This window comes from Oncorhynchus tshawytscha, linkage group LG12 (genome assembly GCF_018296145.1).
Source record: "Oncorhynchus tshawytscha isolate Ot180627B linkage group LG12, Otsh_v2.0, whole genome shotgun sequence".
NCBI lineage: Eukaryota > Metazoa > Chordata > Actinopteri > Salmoniformes > Salmonidae > Oncorhynchus > Oncorhynchus tshawytscha.
The window spans coordinates 68,095,126-68,111,867 of NC_056440.1; the positions used below are offsets into that span (position 1 = coordinate 68,095,126).

At 44.7% G+C, this 16,742-nt stretch overlaps 1 protein-coding gene across 2 annotated transcripts in view; it reads left to right on the plus strand.

Moving 5' to 3' along the window:
- LOC112263794 (growth arrest-specific protein 2) overlaps positions 1 to 16,742 on the plus strand; it is a 23,207-nt gene continuing 6,465 nt past the window's right edge. Inside the window, exons 1-6 of one of the 2 annotated variants that reach the window (XM_024440403.2) lie at positions 1 to 226; positions 11,558 to 11,786; positions 12,651 to 12,760; positions 14,526 to 14,667; positions 15,788 to 15,851; positions 15,978 to 16,503. In XM_024440403.2, coding sequence (XP_024296171.1) covers positions 11,576 to 11,786; positions 12,651 to 12,760; positions 14,526 to 14,667; positions 15,788 to 15,851; positions 15,978 to 16,503 — 1,053 coding nt within the window. In that variant the 5' untranslated portion in view covers positions 1 to 226; positions 11,558 to 11,575. Of the gene's footprint in view, positions 307 to 11,557; positions 11,787 to 12,650; positions 12,761 to 14,525; positions 14,668 to 15,787; positions 15,852 to 15,977; positions 16,504 to 16,742 lie in introns of both variants that reach the window. The other variant, XM_024440404.2, reaches the window with a different exon arrangement.

The following is a 16,742-nucleotide window of genomic DNA, read 5'->3' on the forward strand; positions in this document are numbered from 1 at the left end:
GGTGGAGTCATCAAACAAAACAGTTGCGAAAAGTTTTGACATTGGACCTCGACATATGAACAACTTATTATTCTTGTCACAACGTCGTTGACAGCCGTAACACCCACAACTTGTAAGATGACACCAGCAGCTTTCACAAGGCACACAGGGGTGTTTCATTGAGAAGTGGAGGTAGCCTACGTTCTTATCGTACATTTTCCATTTAGCGGACCTGAGAAGATAACCTGTAAGTGATGACACACACGGTCTCTTTGTTGATTTTTACTGGGGGAATGTATTGAACAGTTATACTTACTCATTGACTCTGTAAGTATTTCCTTTATAAAGTATTATTCCTATGCAGAAAGTTGATTAAGATATTATGAATATTTAATAATGAAGGTCATTGATGAGGATGGTGATGGCTGTACATGATTAATAAATAGCCTGTGTTTTTTTGTTTAGTTTGACCACTTTCTCCACTAATTGTACTTTCTACTACTCACCACTAGGCCTACTAGAAAAAACAGTTGTTGACTTTGTGACTTGTGATCTGAAAAGTGAAGCTATAGATAAAATGAATGTATTTTACAAAATGCATTCGTTTATCATTGAAATATCAGTGAAATATTGATGATTTCAAGCGGTAGCATTCATTTTATGTGATAAATCCTAAGTAATAGATGGTAAATGACAGCTGCATTGCCAAACCTTAACATTCATTTTGAACCTGAATATATATATATATATATATATATATATGTATTCAATTTATATATATATATATATATATATATATATATATATATATATATATATATATATATATATAAATTGAATACATTTTTATATAAACATAGAATACATTTTTTGAACGGAATTAGTATGGATGTGCTTAAAATTGTACTCCATGAAGAAAAACATCTCATATTTACTAGAACTGATCTAAGTGTACATATCACCCTGGATCAACTTCCAACCAGGGAACTGAAAATAATATATATATCGTCATATTGATGTATATCTGTGGCCCAGAGGGCAATGGTTGGGCCAATAATCACTCAATGAACAGCTTGTGCTGCGGTCACTGTTTATTTGATAAATGTCTCCTTAGAACCATCCATGCTAAAATTCATTTTTTTCTGTTTGATTTTTAGTGGCCTAGTAAAAAGAAAATGTCCAGTGGAATTCTAGAGTAAAGCCCCATTGTTCAAGGTGTATAAACAGCAATGGGCAATTGACCTTACAATCCTATCTGCCGGTCTGAGGTTGATTTAGTCTGGAACCAGCTAAGACAGAGCCATGTACCGGGCCTGGAGCCCAGCAAGATGTAGTCTACCTACCCTGCAACCAACCCTTTGAATACAGTATCTGTGTTCAGAAGGGTCGCATTACCCCAGTTAAGCTGTTTAAATCTGACACTCGATAATTGGGGACAGCAGATCTCTGTTCAAATGCTGTTTCAGAATGGTGTAGCTTCCAGCAATGCTGTTGGACATCAACTTGAGATTGCCCATCTTGTTCTTCTCTGAATTGTTCATTCAAACTGTTTGGAAAACTGATATTTAGATCAGGGGAAGTCTTTGAAAGCATCTATAGATATTTGTTCATAGTTGCCACAAAAAGCCTGCTGGCTGTTTGGTGATCAATTAGTTCCACTTGACAATCAGTGGTGTTTAGTAAAGTGCCTAAGTACATACCACAACACACTGCTGTTGGCAATTGACTTTGTGTCAGGACAAGCCATTGTCAGTTTGAGGTCATTTCTGCTCAAACTCTTGAAGCCTGAAAGAAGGTACTATAATTTCAAAATGAAAATATTCTCTCAGCCTGTTGAAAGGACACTTGTTTACCGGTGCCAGATGTGAGACAGCATCAGAGCCATCAGACCCATCCCCATGACAGAGCCCAGGTTAGGGCCAGCTCGGGCAAAGGGAACCAGACCATCAATCAGTCTTGTGAATTTCAATTTCAATGGCCCGCTTTGGCATTACAGGAACATACTAATACTACACATATTCTTAAGTTTGATATTACCAGTAGAATTCTAAACTTTTTTTTCCTCTAATGGATTTGTTTCCCTGTGAGGTTGTTCCCTGCCATTAAGACACAGTCAATTACTAAGCAACACAGTAACAGGCCCCCAAAATGTCACTGAAGGAAATCTTGTGCTAGCTAAAGAGATTTTAGGTAGGGCTAGATAAATGAGGTGGTAGAGACCTACATAATATCAATGCAGGTATGGGCTTTTGTGCACCTGTGTATACTTGGGTGTGGGTGTCTGTGTATGTGTGCACGTGTGTGTGGGTGTACATACAGTATGTGTGAATGTATTTTCGGCCTTGAGTATAAAGACCCCTTTTGTCTAGGAACACAGGTGCCTGGATTGTCCTGTAGTAGAGGTGTGAATGTGGCACCTGTGTGTTCTGTTAGAGCGTGAGGCTCCCAGGCCCGGGCCGGTCAGCCTGAAAAACAGCCACATACATGACAGACAGGCCTCCGTCTACTCACCTAGGCCTGCATGGTGCATTTACAAAGCCACCCTACTAAAGTCACAATGACGAACATAGAGGGACCGTAAGTCTACAAGGTCATCAATCTGATCTGTCCATGGTTGAGGGCTTTGTTGGTACACTGACCTACTACTGTTGCTGTAGGTTGTGTGCTTGCTGCGCCATCTACCTGCTTTCACTAGCAAATTGACTACATAGGTAGTAGCAGCCATTCCTCCCCCTTCCTACCTGCCTGGATTCCACACAACTCCCAGATCTCCCAGGTGTATTCCTTAACCTGGGGCTTGTGTTGCGTAAACTATGTAGGCCTTCCTGCCGACCTGAAAAAATACTATAGCATGCTATGGCATAAATACTGTAGTATTCACTGTAGTGTTTTGTCAGACTTTACTGTAGTATTCATTGTAGTGTATACTGTAGTATTTACAGTTAACTATAGTAGAGTGCATTCAGAAAGTATTCAGACCACTTGACATTTTCCACATTTTGTTATGTTACAGCCTAAAATTGATTAAATAGTTTTTTCCCCCTCATCAATCTACACACAATACTGCATAATGACAAATACGTTTTTGCAAATAATATCACATTTACATAAGTATTCAGACCCTTTAGTCAGTACTTTGTTGAAGCACCTTTGGCAGCGATTACAGACTTGAGTCTTATTGGGTATGATGCTACAAGCTTGGCACACCTGTAGTTTCTCCCATTCTTCTCTGCAGATCCTCTCAAGCTCTGGCAGGTTGGATGGGGAGTGTCGCTGCACAGCTATTTTCAGGTCTCTCCAGAGATGTTTCATTGGGTTCAAGTCTGAGCTCTGGCTGGGCCACTCAAGGACCTTCAGAGACTTGTCCCGAAGCCATCCCTGTGTTGTCTTGGCTGTTAGAGGTCGTTGTCCTGTTGGATGGTGAACCTTCGCCCCAGTCGGAGGTCCTGAGCGCTTTTAAGCAGGATTTCATCAAGGATCACTCTGTACATTGCTCCAATTATCTTTCCCTCGATCCTGACTAATCTTCCATTCCCTGCCACTGAAAAACATCCCCACAGCATGATGCTGCCACCACCATGCTTCACCGTAGGGATCGTGCCAGGTTTCCTCCAGATGTGCGCTTGGCATTCAGGCCAAAGAATCTTGGTTTCATCAGACCAGAGAATCTTGTTTCTCATGGTCTGAAAGTCCTTTAGCTGCCTTTTGGCAAACTCCAAGCGGGCTGTCATGTGCTTTTTACTGAGGAGTGGCTTCCGTCTGGCCACTCTACCATAAAGGCCTGATTGGTGGAGTGCTGCAGAGATGGTTGTTGTTCTGGAAGGTTCTCCCATCTCTACAGAGGAACTCTGGAGCTCTTTCAGAGGGACCATCAGGTTCTTGACCAAGGCCCTAACCAAGGCCCTTCTCCCCCTCGATAGCTCAGTTTAGCCTGGCAGCCAGCTCTAGGAAGAGTCTTGGTGGTTCCAAAATTCTTCCATTTAAGAAGGATGGAGGCCACAGTTTTCCTTGCGACCTTCAATGCTGAAGACATTTTTTGGTACCCTTCCCCAGATCTGTGCGTCAACACAATCCTGTCAAGGAGCTCTATGGACATTTCCTTCGAACTCATGGCTTGGTTTTTGCTCTGACGTGCACTGTCAACTTTGACACCTTATATAGACAGTTGTATGCCTTTACAAATCATGTCCAATCAATTGAATTTACCACAGGTGGACTCCAATCAGGTTGTAGAAACATCTCAAGGATGATCAATGGAAACAGGATGCACCTGAGCTCAATTTCGAGTATCATAGCAAAGGGTCTGAATACATATGTAAATAAGGTATTTCTGTTTTTCATAAACATTTATAAAAAACTGTTTTTGCTTTGTCAATATGGAGTATTGTGTGTAGATTGATTAGGGGGAAAAAACAATTTAATCAATTTTAGAATAAGACTGTAACGTAACAAAATGTGGAAAAAGTCAAGGGGTCTGAATAATTTCTGAATGCACTGTATAAATACTGTAGTGAAAAAGAACTGTAATATATACTATAGTAATTACTGTAGTGTTTTTGCGGATTGAAGTGTACTGTATTATTTACTGTAGTGTTTTAACGGAATGTACTGTACTGTAGTATTTACTGTAGTGATTTTGCAGACTGTAGTATGGTATACCGTAGTATTTACAGTAGTGTTTTTGCAGACTGTAGTACGGTATACCGTAGTATTTACAGTAGTGTTTTTGCAGACTGTAGTACGGTATACCGTAGTATTTACTGTAGTGTTTTTGCAGACTGTAGTACGGTATACCGTAGTATTTACTGTAGTGTTTTTGCAGACTGTAGTACGGTATACCGTAGTATTTACAGTAGTGTTTTTGCAGACTGTAGTACGGTATACCGTAGTATTTACTGTAGTATTCTTGCGGACTGTAGTGTACTGTAGTATTTACTGCAGTGTTTTTGCGGACATTACAGTAGTATTTACTATAGCGTGTTTGTTTTATTATCTTTGACATAGAAGTGGAGGCTTTCTTCTTCAGGAAACCTACTGGAGAAATTCTGAACGGATAGTTCAGCGCTTCTGCTCTTTTCTAAAACTTGTAGGGAATACAGTATATGTTCTATACTTTTCATGTATGTTTCTCAATTATGGGTGAGACAAATTTTGATATAGGGAGGGGAATGGGCAGGGTATATGCAAATTAAATACTGTAGTATTTACTATAGTATTCTATAGTATACTACAACATTCTATAGTAGGTACTACACATGATAGAAGGATACTACGGTGTGTATTATAGTATTCTACAGTATACTACAGTTTATTGTAGAATTCTACAGTAAACTGTTGTATTTTTTCATGTGGGTGCCTATGTGACAGCATGACAGCTCCTTAGTCAATATTTGAAGACAATAGGACATTACCTTGAAATTATACTGTTTGCACATGTGTATGCTATCAACAAATGCTATTTTCAGTACAATTAGAGTGATGGCTTCTGTGGGGGTTACGTCCCTGTCAGCAGTCAGTTTGTTTAACCTTCCGATAGTCTGTGACTTTAAACAGAACTCACATTTTCTTTGCAATTGAAATGAACGGCACATCTGAAGTTATGTACATACCATAGAATCTGGGCATCTTATGGTAACAGTGTTTGTTGAAGATGACCAGTATATTTTCTTCAGTCCTTTTCTGCAACCCCGGTGCATGTGTTGTTTTCTGTGGGGATTACGGGAAGCCAAAGCATGTCTCTGCATGGGGTTGGCCTTTATGATGAATACTTGTCTGGAAAGAGGATAAATGAGGCATAGAATAGTGCCAGGGGATTCGCTATTGGCTTTAGATGTTTGTCTATTAAATCCTTTCCTGACATCAGTTACACTAACAGTTATGACAAAAGGTTGTTGCGTGTGTGTTCATGTTTGTGTGAAGATTTGTGTGTATGTAGGCTCTGTGTGTGATCTCTTGTGTCAGTACGTGTATTTTGTATGTTTGTGAATACATGGTCCATAGTGTTTGTGTATGTGTTTATTGTGTGGGTTAGTATGTTGTCTGTATGTGTATCATCCATGCTTTTGGTTTCCACACTGAAGACCATTACGAGTTTTACCTGTGCCAAAACCTTCTCCTGCCCGGACCTCCACCAACTCCAGACCTTTCCGCTCATGTGGGAGTCTGGTGGACAGTCCTCCTACTGTGCTCTGTTGACTCTCATAGTCCCCCCCCCGACCTGGCCCACGCTTGGCTCCTGTCTCAGCTGTATGTCTCTGTCCTGGCCCCTGCTCTGGGAGTAAGGTGTGGAGTGCCCCTGTCCTGGCCCCTGCTCTGCGAGGATGGTGTGGAGTGCCCCTGTCCTGGCCCCTGCTCTGGGAGGATGGTGTGGAGTGCCCCTGTCCTGGCCCCTGCTCTGGGAGGATGGTGTGGAGTGCCCCTGTCCTGGCCCCTGCTCTGGGAGGATGGTGTGGAGTGCTCCTAGGCCTGGTTAGGGTCAATGAGAGTGTTCCACACCATTAGATTTACTGTCAACTGAACTAGAGGCTAGAGCTTGTTTGACTTGGGTTGAACTCTTCCTGTAGTAGGCTATTAAAACTTTATACAGAATGGCTGTCCTGATGTATACAACTAGAAATTGGCAGAAAATATTGAAACTCCAGGAAAACGTACTGTACCAGAGGCAGACAGATAGGTCGACGCCCCTCTGACAAAGAGCTGATTTACAGATAGAAATGCCGCACCACAAATATGCTCTCCAACTCCCTCTTTTGATGTGACATATTCAAATGTTGCAAATCTAGAAAAGTGACAATACAAAATATTTTAGATTCCAAAAACACAGGATGAGATGTTACTATCCTTTGTGCAAGCACTTCCAAGAGTTAATGAACAGTGAGCGTGGTGAAATTTGGGGAGCGCATCGTCAGTAGTGTACCTTTGGTTCCTAGGGTGTTTTGGCCTTTCACACTATACACCCTCCCCAAAGGCGGCCAGCGACAGGGTGATCAATCCTACGCTTGCGTCCCATTCCCAATTAGACATAGGAGTTGCCTTGTTGTTGATAGCCAACATCCCATGGGACTATGCATGGCAGGGGCGTCCTCCTCCCTGAGTCAAGCATTGTTGACCGCATACCTCCTGGCCCTCTCACTTCGGGGCCCAGCTGGGGTCTTTCCTCTTCATCCAGAGCCACTGACTGCTGCCTTCTGCCGCCTCCGATACAGCTTTGATTGCCGAACGCTGGCTCTGGCCCTTAATTCCCAGGTCTCTAAGCAGTCTGGTTGTAGATGTTGCCACAAAACCTCTGCAGCCCACCTCCACTGGTCGGACTTCTGTGTTCCAGCCATGATGCCGTGCTTCGGTAGCTAGATCAGCATAGCGCAGATGTTTTCGCTCATAAGCCTCATCTACTGAGTCCTCCCAGGGTACTGTGAGCTCAATGATGAAGACCTTACTGAGCGAACGGGACCAGAGCACCATGTCAGGTCTTAGGGTGGTGGTTGCGATCTCCTGAGGAAACACAAGTTGCCGGCCAATGTCAGCTAGCATTTTCCAGTCGCGGGCCAAGCACAGCTGGTCTCGCTCTAATGGTGTAGAGCCGCTCTTCGGTGGTTTAGCCCCTTCGCGGACAAAGTTTGTCCGTAAGGAGTGTGATGCTGCTGTGGGTGGTTGGGGAGTTGGTGGCAGCTCGCTTGTCCTCCAGGGTGGACGCAAGGTTTTTAAGGACTTGGTTGTGATGCCAAGTGTTGCGTCCTTGGGTGAGGCTTGTTTTACACCCTGTGAGAATGTGCCTGAGGTTGGCTGGCATGGAACAGAGGGCACAGTCCGGATCTTCACCATACCATTGGTGAAGATTAACTGGTGTTGGAAGGACGTCATATGTTGCTCTGATGGAAAAGCTCAACCGCCTCGCTTCCATGGCCCACAGATCCTTCCAGCTGATCTTCCTCTTCTCCACACTGTCCCATCGAGTCCACTGTCCCTGTTTGGCAAGAGAGACTGCCTTGGCCCACCTTGCAGCCTCCTCCTGATGGCGTACTTCCTGCACTACCATCTTCCGCCGCTCGGGTGCAGTGGCCTTACTCCAAGCAGCACGGCTAGTTAGCCCAAGGCCTCCTCTCCCTTGCTGAACATGACCCACAATGTCAGCATGTCTGAGGGCTGCTGTTGCCTCCTGGACTGCTTTTCCTGGCCTCCATTTTCGCCCAGTTGCCAAGGTCGGCGCGTTGTTGCTCACCACTGGGTCTCGAGATTCATTCAGTGTCATCTGGAGCCTGGTTTTTGCACACTTGAATTCCTCTGTTAGACTGGTGAGGGGCAGCTTGAGGACACCATCTCCATAGAGGCCTATGGTGGTAAGGCATCGTGGAACTCCGAGCCACTTCTTTAAGTAGCCTGTGACTCCTCTTTCCATCTTCTCCACTGTTGAGATTGGAACCTCATACAGTGCTAAGGGCCACAACACCCGGGGTAGGAGACCAAACTGCAGACACCAGGCCTTTAACTTTCCAGGTAGCTGGGTGTTGTCGATGGACTGTAGGCTACTACTGATGTCTTTGCACAGCTGTTGCACCTGGTCTTTGTCCTTCAGGCTTGCATCATACCACCTTCCAAGGCTTTTTACCGGCTGCTCAGACACTGTTGGGATTTGGTCATCTCCGATGAAGAATTTCAGGTCAGAGAGTACTCCCTTCACAATCGAGATGCTGCGTGACTTGGATGGTTTAATCTTCATACGGGCCCAGCTGATGTTCTCCTCAAGTTTTCTGAGCAGTCTCCTGGTGCATGGGAAAGTGGTGGTCAATGTTGTAATGTCGTCCATGTAGGCTCTGAGTGGAGGGAGGCGGAAACCAGAGTCGACTCGCTGTCCACCAGCAACCCATTTTGAGGATCTGATGATAACCTCCATTGCCATTGTGAATGCCAACGGAGAAATGGTACACCTCGCCATTATACCTACATTCAGGCACTGCCATGAGGTGGTGAACTCTGAGGTGGTGAAGCAGAACTGCAGATCCTGGAAGGACGACTTCACCAGGTTTGTGATGGTGTCCGGTATGTTGAAAAATCTGAAGGCAGACCACAGGAGTTCATGGGGCACAGAACCAAATGCTTTGGCGAGGTCGAGGAAGACTACATGGAGGTCCCTTTTCTCCACCTTGGCCATTTGGATCTGGTGCCAGATCATGCTGGAATGTTCCAAGCAGCCAGAGAACCCTGATATTCCTGCCTTCTGTACAGATGTATCGACATATGCATTCCTTTGCAGGTACTCGGCCATCCTCTGGGCAATGACCCTAAAGAAGATTTTACCCTCGACATTCAGTAAGGAGATTGGGCGGAATTGGCTGATGTTCACTGCATCCTTCTCCTTAGGGATCAGGACCCCGCCTGCCCTACGCCACACGTTGGGTATTATCTTCTTCTGCCAAGCTGTTCTCATAAGCCTCCAGAGGAACCTCAGGACGTCTGGTGCGTTCTTATACACTTTGTACGGGACTCCATTTGGCCCCGGGGCTGATGCTGTTCTTGCCCGTCGAACTGTGTTTTCCACCTCTTTCCATGTCGGAGGGCTGGTCTCAATATGATGTTCCGGGGGTTCAATGGGTGGGATATCTGATGGGATGGCCAGATGTTCATGTCGCTTTGAGTCAAAGTTTGTTGTTCTCAGGTGCTCCTCTAGGTCTTTCTTTGTTGTTTTTAGAGCTCCACTTTTTCCTTTGTGAAGAGACTTTTAAGGAACTTGAAGGGATCTTTATAGAATCGAGTTCTAGTTTGCTCTTTCTTCCTTCTGCGTTTCCGTAGGTTCTCTGCTCTACGGAGGGATGCCAACCGGGTTTTGATGTCAGCCTGAAGTGCCTCTATGCCCTCCTTTTCCACTTCCGAGGCCTTCTTCCACTGTTTCTTAAGCTGCCGCCTTTCTTGAACGAGGCACTTGATTTCTTGTTGCCTCCTGGAAACTGGTGGGGTTGGAACCTTTCTCCTGCCTTTTGCCTCTTCCACTCCAAATCTTTCTGTCCCGTACTCATAGATGATGTCCCCCATCCTCTCCAACTTCTTCTCCACTGTGCCTCGAAGTTTCTCGAGGGTCAAGGTAAGGTCAGTATTCACTGTTTCCCACAACTTCTTGTCACTGGCGCCAGGCCACTTCACATACGGTCTGTGCCCTGGCAGTCTCCTCTCGACTGCAGGTCTGGGAGGCTGGGTGAGTTCCACTCCTGTTGTTGGTTCCACCTCAGTTGTTACTTCGGTGCTTGAGTTTACGTCCTCCATGACAGTGGTACTGATGCACTGCAAACTATGGTTTGCGTCCAGTTGCTGTGCTTCATTCGACTGATTTGATCGCTTTCGCAGAAAGTAATCAATGCGAGTTCTCTGTCTCTCTTTACCCAAACACCCCTTCTTCCCCTGGTGGATCCTCAACCCATGGTGTGATGTAACTTTCCTCCAACCACAGACACATACCTGCATCTGTTTGTGGCCCACTGTTGCAGCAGAACTTGTGACAGTTGCTGTGGTGTTCTCTTGTGCTGTGCTCTCATTACTCGTAGTCGTTTCCAGTCCAGTCGTTACCATGTTGTCAGCCGATGAGTCATCTTCCGCCCCGCTCTCGCAGACTCTAGGGGTATTCTCGTATGTTGACTTTCTGTAGCTAAAGCGGGTGTTTCCAACATACTGCGAAGCATGGGAAACTACAGAAATGGGAAGCTACCCCATGACGGTCCCAGTGGGGTCTATTCCCTCCGGTCAGCCGTCTCTCCGTGCCGCCACAAGGACTTTCCCTGTTGTCAGCTGATCTTTCTCAGCAGTCACTGGACAAGTCCAGATATTCAGATTCCAAGAACACAGGATGAGATGTTACTATCCTTTGTGCAAGCACTTCCAAGAGTTAATGAACAGTGAGCGTGGTGAAATTTGGGGAGCGCATCGTCAGTAGTGTACCTTTGGTTCCTAGGGTGTTTCGGCCTTTCACACTATACACCCTCCCCAAAGGCGGCCAGCGACAGGGTGATCAATCCTACGCTTGCGTCCCATTCCCAATTAGTCATAGGAGTTGCCTTGTTGTTGATAGCCAACATCCCATGGGACTATGCATGGCAGGGGCGTCCTCCTCCCTGAGTCAAGCATTGTTGACTGCATACCTCCTGGCCCTCTCACTTCGGGGCCCAGCTGGGGTCTTTCCTCTTCATCCAGAGCCACTGACTGCTGCCTTCTGCTGCCTCCGATACAGCTTTGATTGCCGAACGCTGGCTCTGGCCCTTAATTCCCAGGTCTCTAAGCAGTCTGGTTGTAGATGTTGCCACAAAACCTCTGCAGCCCACCTCCACTGGTCGGACTTCTGTGTTCCAGCCATGATGCCGTGCTTCGGCAGCTAGATCAGCATAGCGCAGATGTTTTCGCTCATAAGCCTCATCTACTGAGTCCTCCCAGGGTACTGTGAGCTCAATGATGAAGACCTTATTGAGCGAACGGGACCAGAGCACCATGTCAAGTCTTAGGGTGGTGGTTGCGATCTCCGGAGGAAACACAAGTTGCCGGCCAATTAAATATGAATGAAATATAATATTAACAGCTTCTTTTCCTCCTGTCCTGCAAGGCAAAAGAGGAGGGAACCATGAACAGTCCGGTGGAAACAGAGGACAACCAATACAGTCCAATACATCTCACTGGGCTCGGAATATGTTGCCCCCTCAGTCCCAAACAGCACCACAACGGGCCTGGTCTGGAGAGCCCACAGCAGTACACCAAATGGCTCCCCAGGCGCCACGAGGCCAGCCTGCTGCCTATGAGAGAGGACCTGGCTCTCTGGCTCAACATGTTTCTGGGTAGGGTGACTTTCACATGGTTTTTATGTTGTTACGAAACACCTGCAACAAACCTTGAACCATCTTGGGGTTTGGGGCTTTTAAAACACTTTTAACATGGAATGTGTCTGAACTATGACTAAGATAATGTGATGCATTGGTTTAGCTAATTTCTTGTGCAACATAGGCCTATTTTTGTCATTTCTGAACATCAATAAAAATGTCACCCAATGACATACAGGTTATGTGAGGACATGAAACTGGATCATACTTTTTATATTGGATAATGGGGACATAGCTATTGGTTGGTGTTCTGAACTGGAAAGGCACACATTAACCTCACTCCTTGAAATACTCCTGCATGTTATGTCATTGAAAGGAACCCTGGTAAGATATTATAGGAAGGAAGTCAGGTAGGGCCTGAACATGTCACAGCCTGTGTGTGTCTGTGTTGGCGAGATGACTAGATAATATCCATCACTCACACATAGGGATCGACTTGCAACAATGCAAAGCCACACATAGGTATTTTCTAGGTCTACAACCAGGAAGTTTGCATGAGAATGACGTCGTTAATAATAAGGTCCCATTATCCCTTATCATTATTCACAAATAATGCCGGAGCAGTATAGTACATCTGTGTCATCACAGTGAATAGTAACCTCAGGACAAAAACACCTGTGTAATGACATATAATGCCCTACATGATCAGTATGTAGCCACTATATAGTCACTTATCATGTACAGATTTTTTACATTTTTTATAAAACATTATTATTAGATGTAAAGCACACAATGATGTAAGACAACTATTTGATGTCAAATGGGCTCCCCTTTCTGTGGCCTGTTTAGCATGGTGTTGGTGACTGACGTTTCTCACCACAGACTCTGAGGTCACGGCTGACAGCCTGATGGACAGGCTGGATAATGGGGTTCTGCTGTGCCAGCTGGCCGAGGAGCTACAGGAGAGGATGATCCGAGCCAGCAATGGCAAGGTAACATACAAACATATATGACCATAGACAGCATACATTATATGATCACGTTTAAGAATATTGATCTTTCATCAACTTACTTATGCCATACAGATGTCTGTATTTCAGTGGCTCAGTCTAAAGATACGATCTGCAATTGAGCCATCTCTGGTGTACATTTGGTGTATAAAGTAGACAATAAAGGACATAATGTTTCACTGAGAGTCTCTGGTTTTGAAGTCACCATCTGTGGTTCTCCTCACCCCTTCTCAGAGTGCTGCTGATACTGATACTGACTGAGAACTGCATAATGCCACGCTTCATTGTCATTCTTGAATTGCGTTTACTAGTAACTGTTTCCTAAGTTCATAAAAAAATGACTCAATATTGTTTATAATCTTACACAGAATCTACCCAAGTGCTGGTTGTTGGAGTTACTTTCTATGGTTCACATCTGACTAGACATTTGGAGGGAATTTAATTAAAGGCCCAGTGCTGTCAAAGTTATGTTTTTACAGTTTATTGTTTTTAAAATATTGTTCAACAGCTGATGAAACTAACACTGTAAAAGTGTGAAAACATTTGATCAGTGTTATTTCCTGATATTTGCTGGTTGAAAATACAATCTACACAGGACCTTGTAATCAGCAGGTTTTGCATGGGTGGAGTTTCGGCTTGCCTGGTGACATCACCAGGCAGTTAATTAGGTAAAGGCCCAGTGCAGTCAAAAATGTGATTTTTCAAATCAAATCAAATCAAATGTATTTATATAGCCCTTCGTACATCAGCTGATATCTCAAAGTGCTGTACAGAAACCCAGCCTAAAACCCCAAACAGCAAGCAATGCAGGTGTAGAAGCATCTTGTGTTTAAATACATTTCCACACTATGAGGTTGGAATAATACTGTGAAAATGAGGATAATGCCATTTTAGTGTAAGAGCTGTTTGAAAAGACTGCCTGAAATTACAGCCTGTTTTGGTCGGATGGAGTGTTGGCAGTAAATGAGTTAATAGAGCAATAACAAAGAGAATTCCAAACCTCCCTGGCATTAACAGTTAGTTTTTAGTTTTCCCCTCCCCATTCAGACCACTCCCAGACAGTCCTAGCAAAATTCTTGCTTGAGAAATCGTTTTTTTGCTAAAATGCTATTTCTGTTTATTTTTGAAACTGTTTATGGAAAACTATTACAGTGAGGTACTTAATTGTTATCCAGAAATGATTTGATATTGACATAAAAATGGCTGTATTGGGCCTTTAAGAAAATAATTGATGCCAAGAGGATAATGTAGTGGGATTGACCCCGAACAAAGCAGTTAACCCACTGTTCCTAGGCTGTCATTGTGAATAACAATGTGTTCTTAACTGATTTGCCAAGTTAAATCAAAAATAAAATAGAATAGAGCTGTTATTAATAATTATAATGCACTAATTATACCATGTTAAACAATTGTGACATGGATTGTGTATGTGTGCCATTCAGAGACTGAATGGGCAAAACACAAAATATAAGTGCCTTTGAACAGGGTATGGTAGGTAGTAGGTGCCAGGCTCTGTCAAGAACTGCAACGCTGCTGGGTTTTTCATGCTCAACAGTTTCCTGTGTGTATCAAGAATGGTCCACCTCCCAAAGGACATCCAACCAACTTGACACAACTGTGGGGAACATTGGAGTCAACATGAGCCAGCATCCCTGTGGATTTCGAAGGTGTTCTTAATGTTGTGTGTATTGAGCTGAATCGGAGTATTGACACTGACTTGGTGATTGTCCCTGTGTATTTTCCCCAGACCTTCGTCCGCAGGGTGATTCATTGGCGAGCTGATGCTACTTCTGGCTCTTTCTTTGCCCGAGACAACACTGCCAACTTCCTCTACTGGTGTCGGAAGATTGGTGTGGACGAGACCTACCTGTTTGAGTCTGAAGGTTTGGGTGAGTTGCCTACTTGCTTGTCCATCTCCGTCTGGCACTGACAGGACACAAATCTGTCCTTAAACAGCCAATATCCATCAAGTTGTCTAAGAGAGAATCTGTACATCTCTGTCAGAGTCAACTAGATTAACTCATGAACACTGAAATGGTGTGGCTAATTGGCAACAGACCCTACAGTTAGTTCATTAACACACTTCTGCCAATTCTAATCTGTGCTCAGGATGTGCGACGTCCAGAGATTTACCAGAGATAATCTTATTGAGAAACAGTACACGTAATACACGTCACAAGAACATCTGCTTTTAAAACGTTCCCGGCCCCTATCCCATCTCTACTCTCATCCATATATATACTCTCATACCCTCTTATCAGACCATGGGAGGCCTCTGGCAGTAGAACATCTGCTTTTAAAACGTTCCCGGCCCCTATCCCATCTCTACTCTCATCCATATATATACTCTCATACCCTCTTATCAGACCATGGGAGGCCTCTGGCAGTAGTCTCTGGAATGGTTTCTTTCTTGTGCCTGTTCTGGATTAGTAGCCTGTCCCCTGTGGAGAGACTTCTGTGTCCCATTGTCCTCTTCTCTGTCCTGTAGAAGCATGGCCCCACTTGGAAAACACTCCAGTGTCACCTGTCTTTGTCCTCCACTGACTTCCTAGCTTTGATCTGTGACTGTCACTATGAGAAGGCCAGCCATGGATGGAGAAAGGCATAACCCCTCCTGAGTCCTCACTGACATTCACCCATATTCAAAATGCTGCTCTTGTTTTCATTTTCCTTACAGATAATGTCCTGTTTATCTTTGCAGGCATCTCTTTGGCAGCTGAATGGTACTCGTTGTTAATCGGTAGCATGTGTGATGTTTGTGGTTCTTGAAATGTAAACACATTGGTTTGATCTTTATTCAATTTAGTCTGTGTGCCTCCTGAAATTCAAATAGCGTGGTGCAGGATGAAGGTTGTTTGTTTGTGTCCTGACATCCTGACAGTCTGTATGGTTTGTCAAGGGCGTTCATGTAAACGCACATTTAGCTGCTGTTCATGTCCTCAGGCTTTATACATTTATATGACACTATTTGTTTAGCCATCACATAACTTGTGGGTGCTTTATGGGCAGTGCTCCACAAACAACCTCGGGAGGTGTGTCTCTGTCTTATGGAGCTGGGAAGGATTTCAGCCAGGTGAGTTGTCATGACTCTGTGTACATCATTTACTCAGAGACTTGCACAACTGCGCTATTCTCAGTTCATGGAATCTTTCTTTACCAACCATCTAACAGTCATGGTGTCTCACTGACTCGCTTTTAGGTATGGTGTGGAGCCCCCAGGGTTGGTGAAGCTGGAGAGAGAGATAGATAGGGAGGAGGGAGGTTCTCTCACCTCATCATCACCTCTGGCCTTCCCCTTCCCCTCACCCACAACTCTTCCCTTGATCTTACCGCTGCTCCGTGCTCCTACACCCCCTGCTTCTGTATCCCCACCTCCCAGTGCAAGCCCACCCCCTTCTCAAGCCCCAGTAGACCCTACTCCTCCAACTTCCATCTCATCCTTGTCAACCACCACTAGCACAACTTCCACTCAAACCTCATCTGTTACCATTGTCACAACCTCCACTCAGACCCCTCCCACAACACCAACCACAGATCCTATCTCAGCCCTGAGCCTTACAGAGACCCCTGTCTCCCCCTCTCCACCTCCTCCTTCATATCCTCCGCTACTGCCGTCACCTCCATCACAACCATTACCCTCTCCCTCACCTAAGCCCAAGGCGCGTCGTCCAAGCAAATCATCTGCTAAGAAAACGCCAAGCACATGCAACATGTTGGATGACATAGTAAGTACCTCCTCTCAAATAGGCCTAAAGTAACCATGAATTACCCATCAATGTAATGAGAAATACAGTAGCTAATCAGTGTCATCTTGCCCCACTGACTGTATCGTAGGAAAGATCTTAAGTATTGACCTAGTCTAGCACACCAGACTTCCTCTCCAATTGTTTAGCAAACATTCTTAGCGGTGATAATGCTGGTAGGTATAACCTACGGGTAGGAGGAGGTTGTGTCTTTGCTTGCT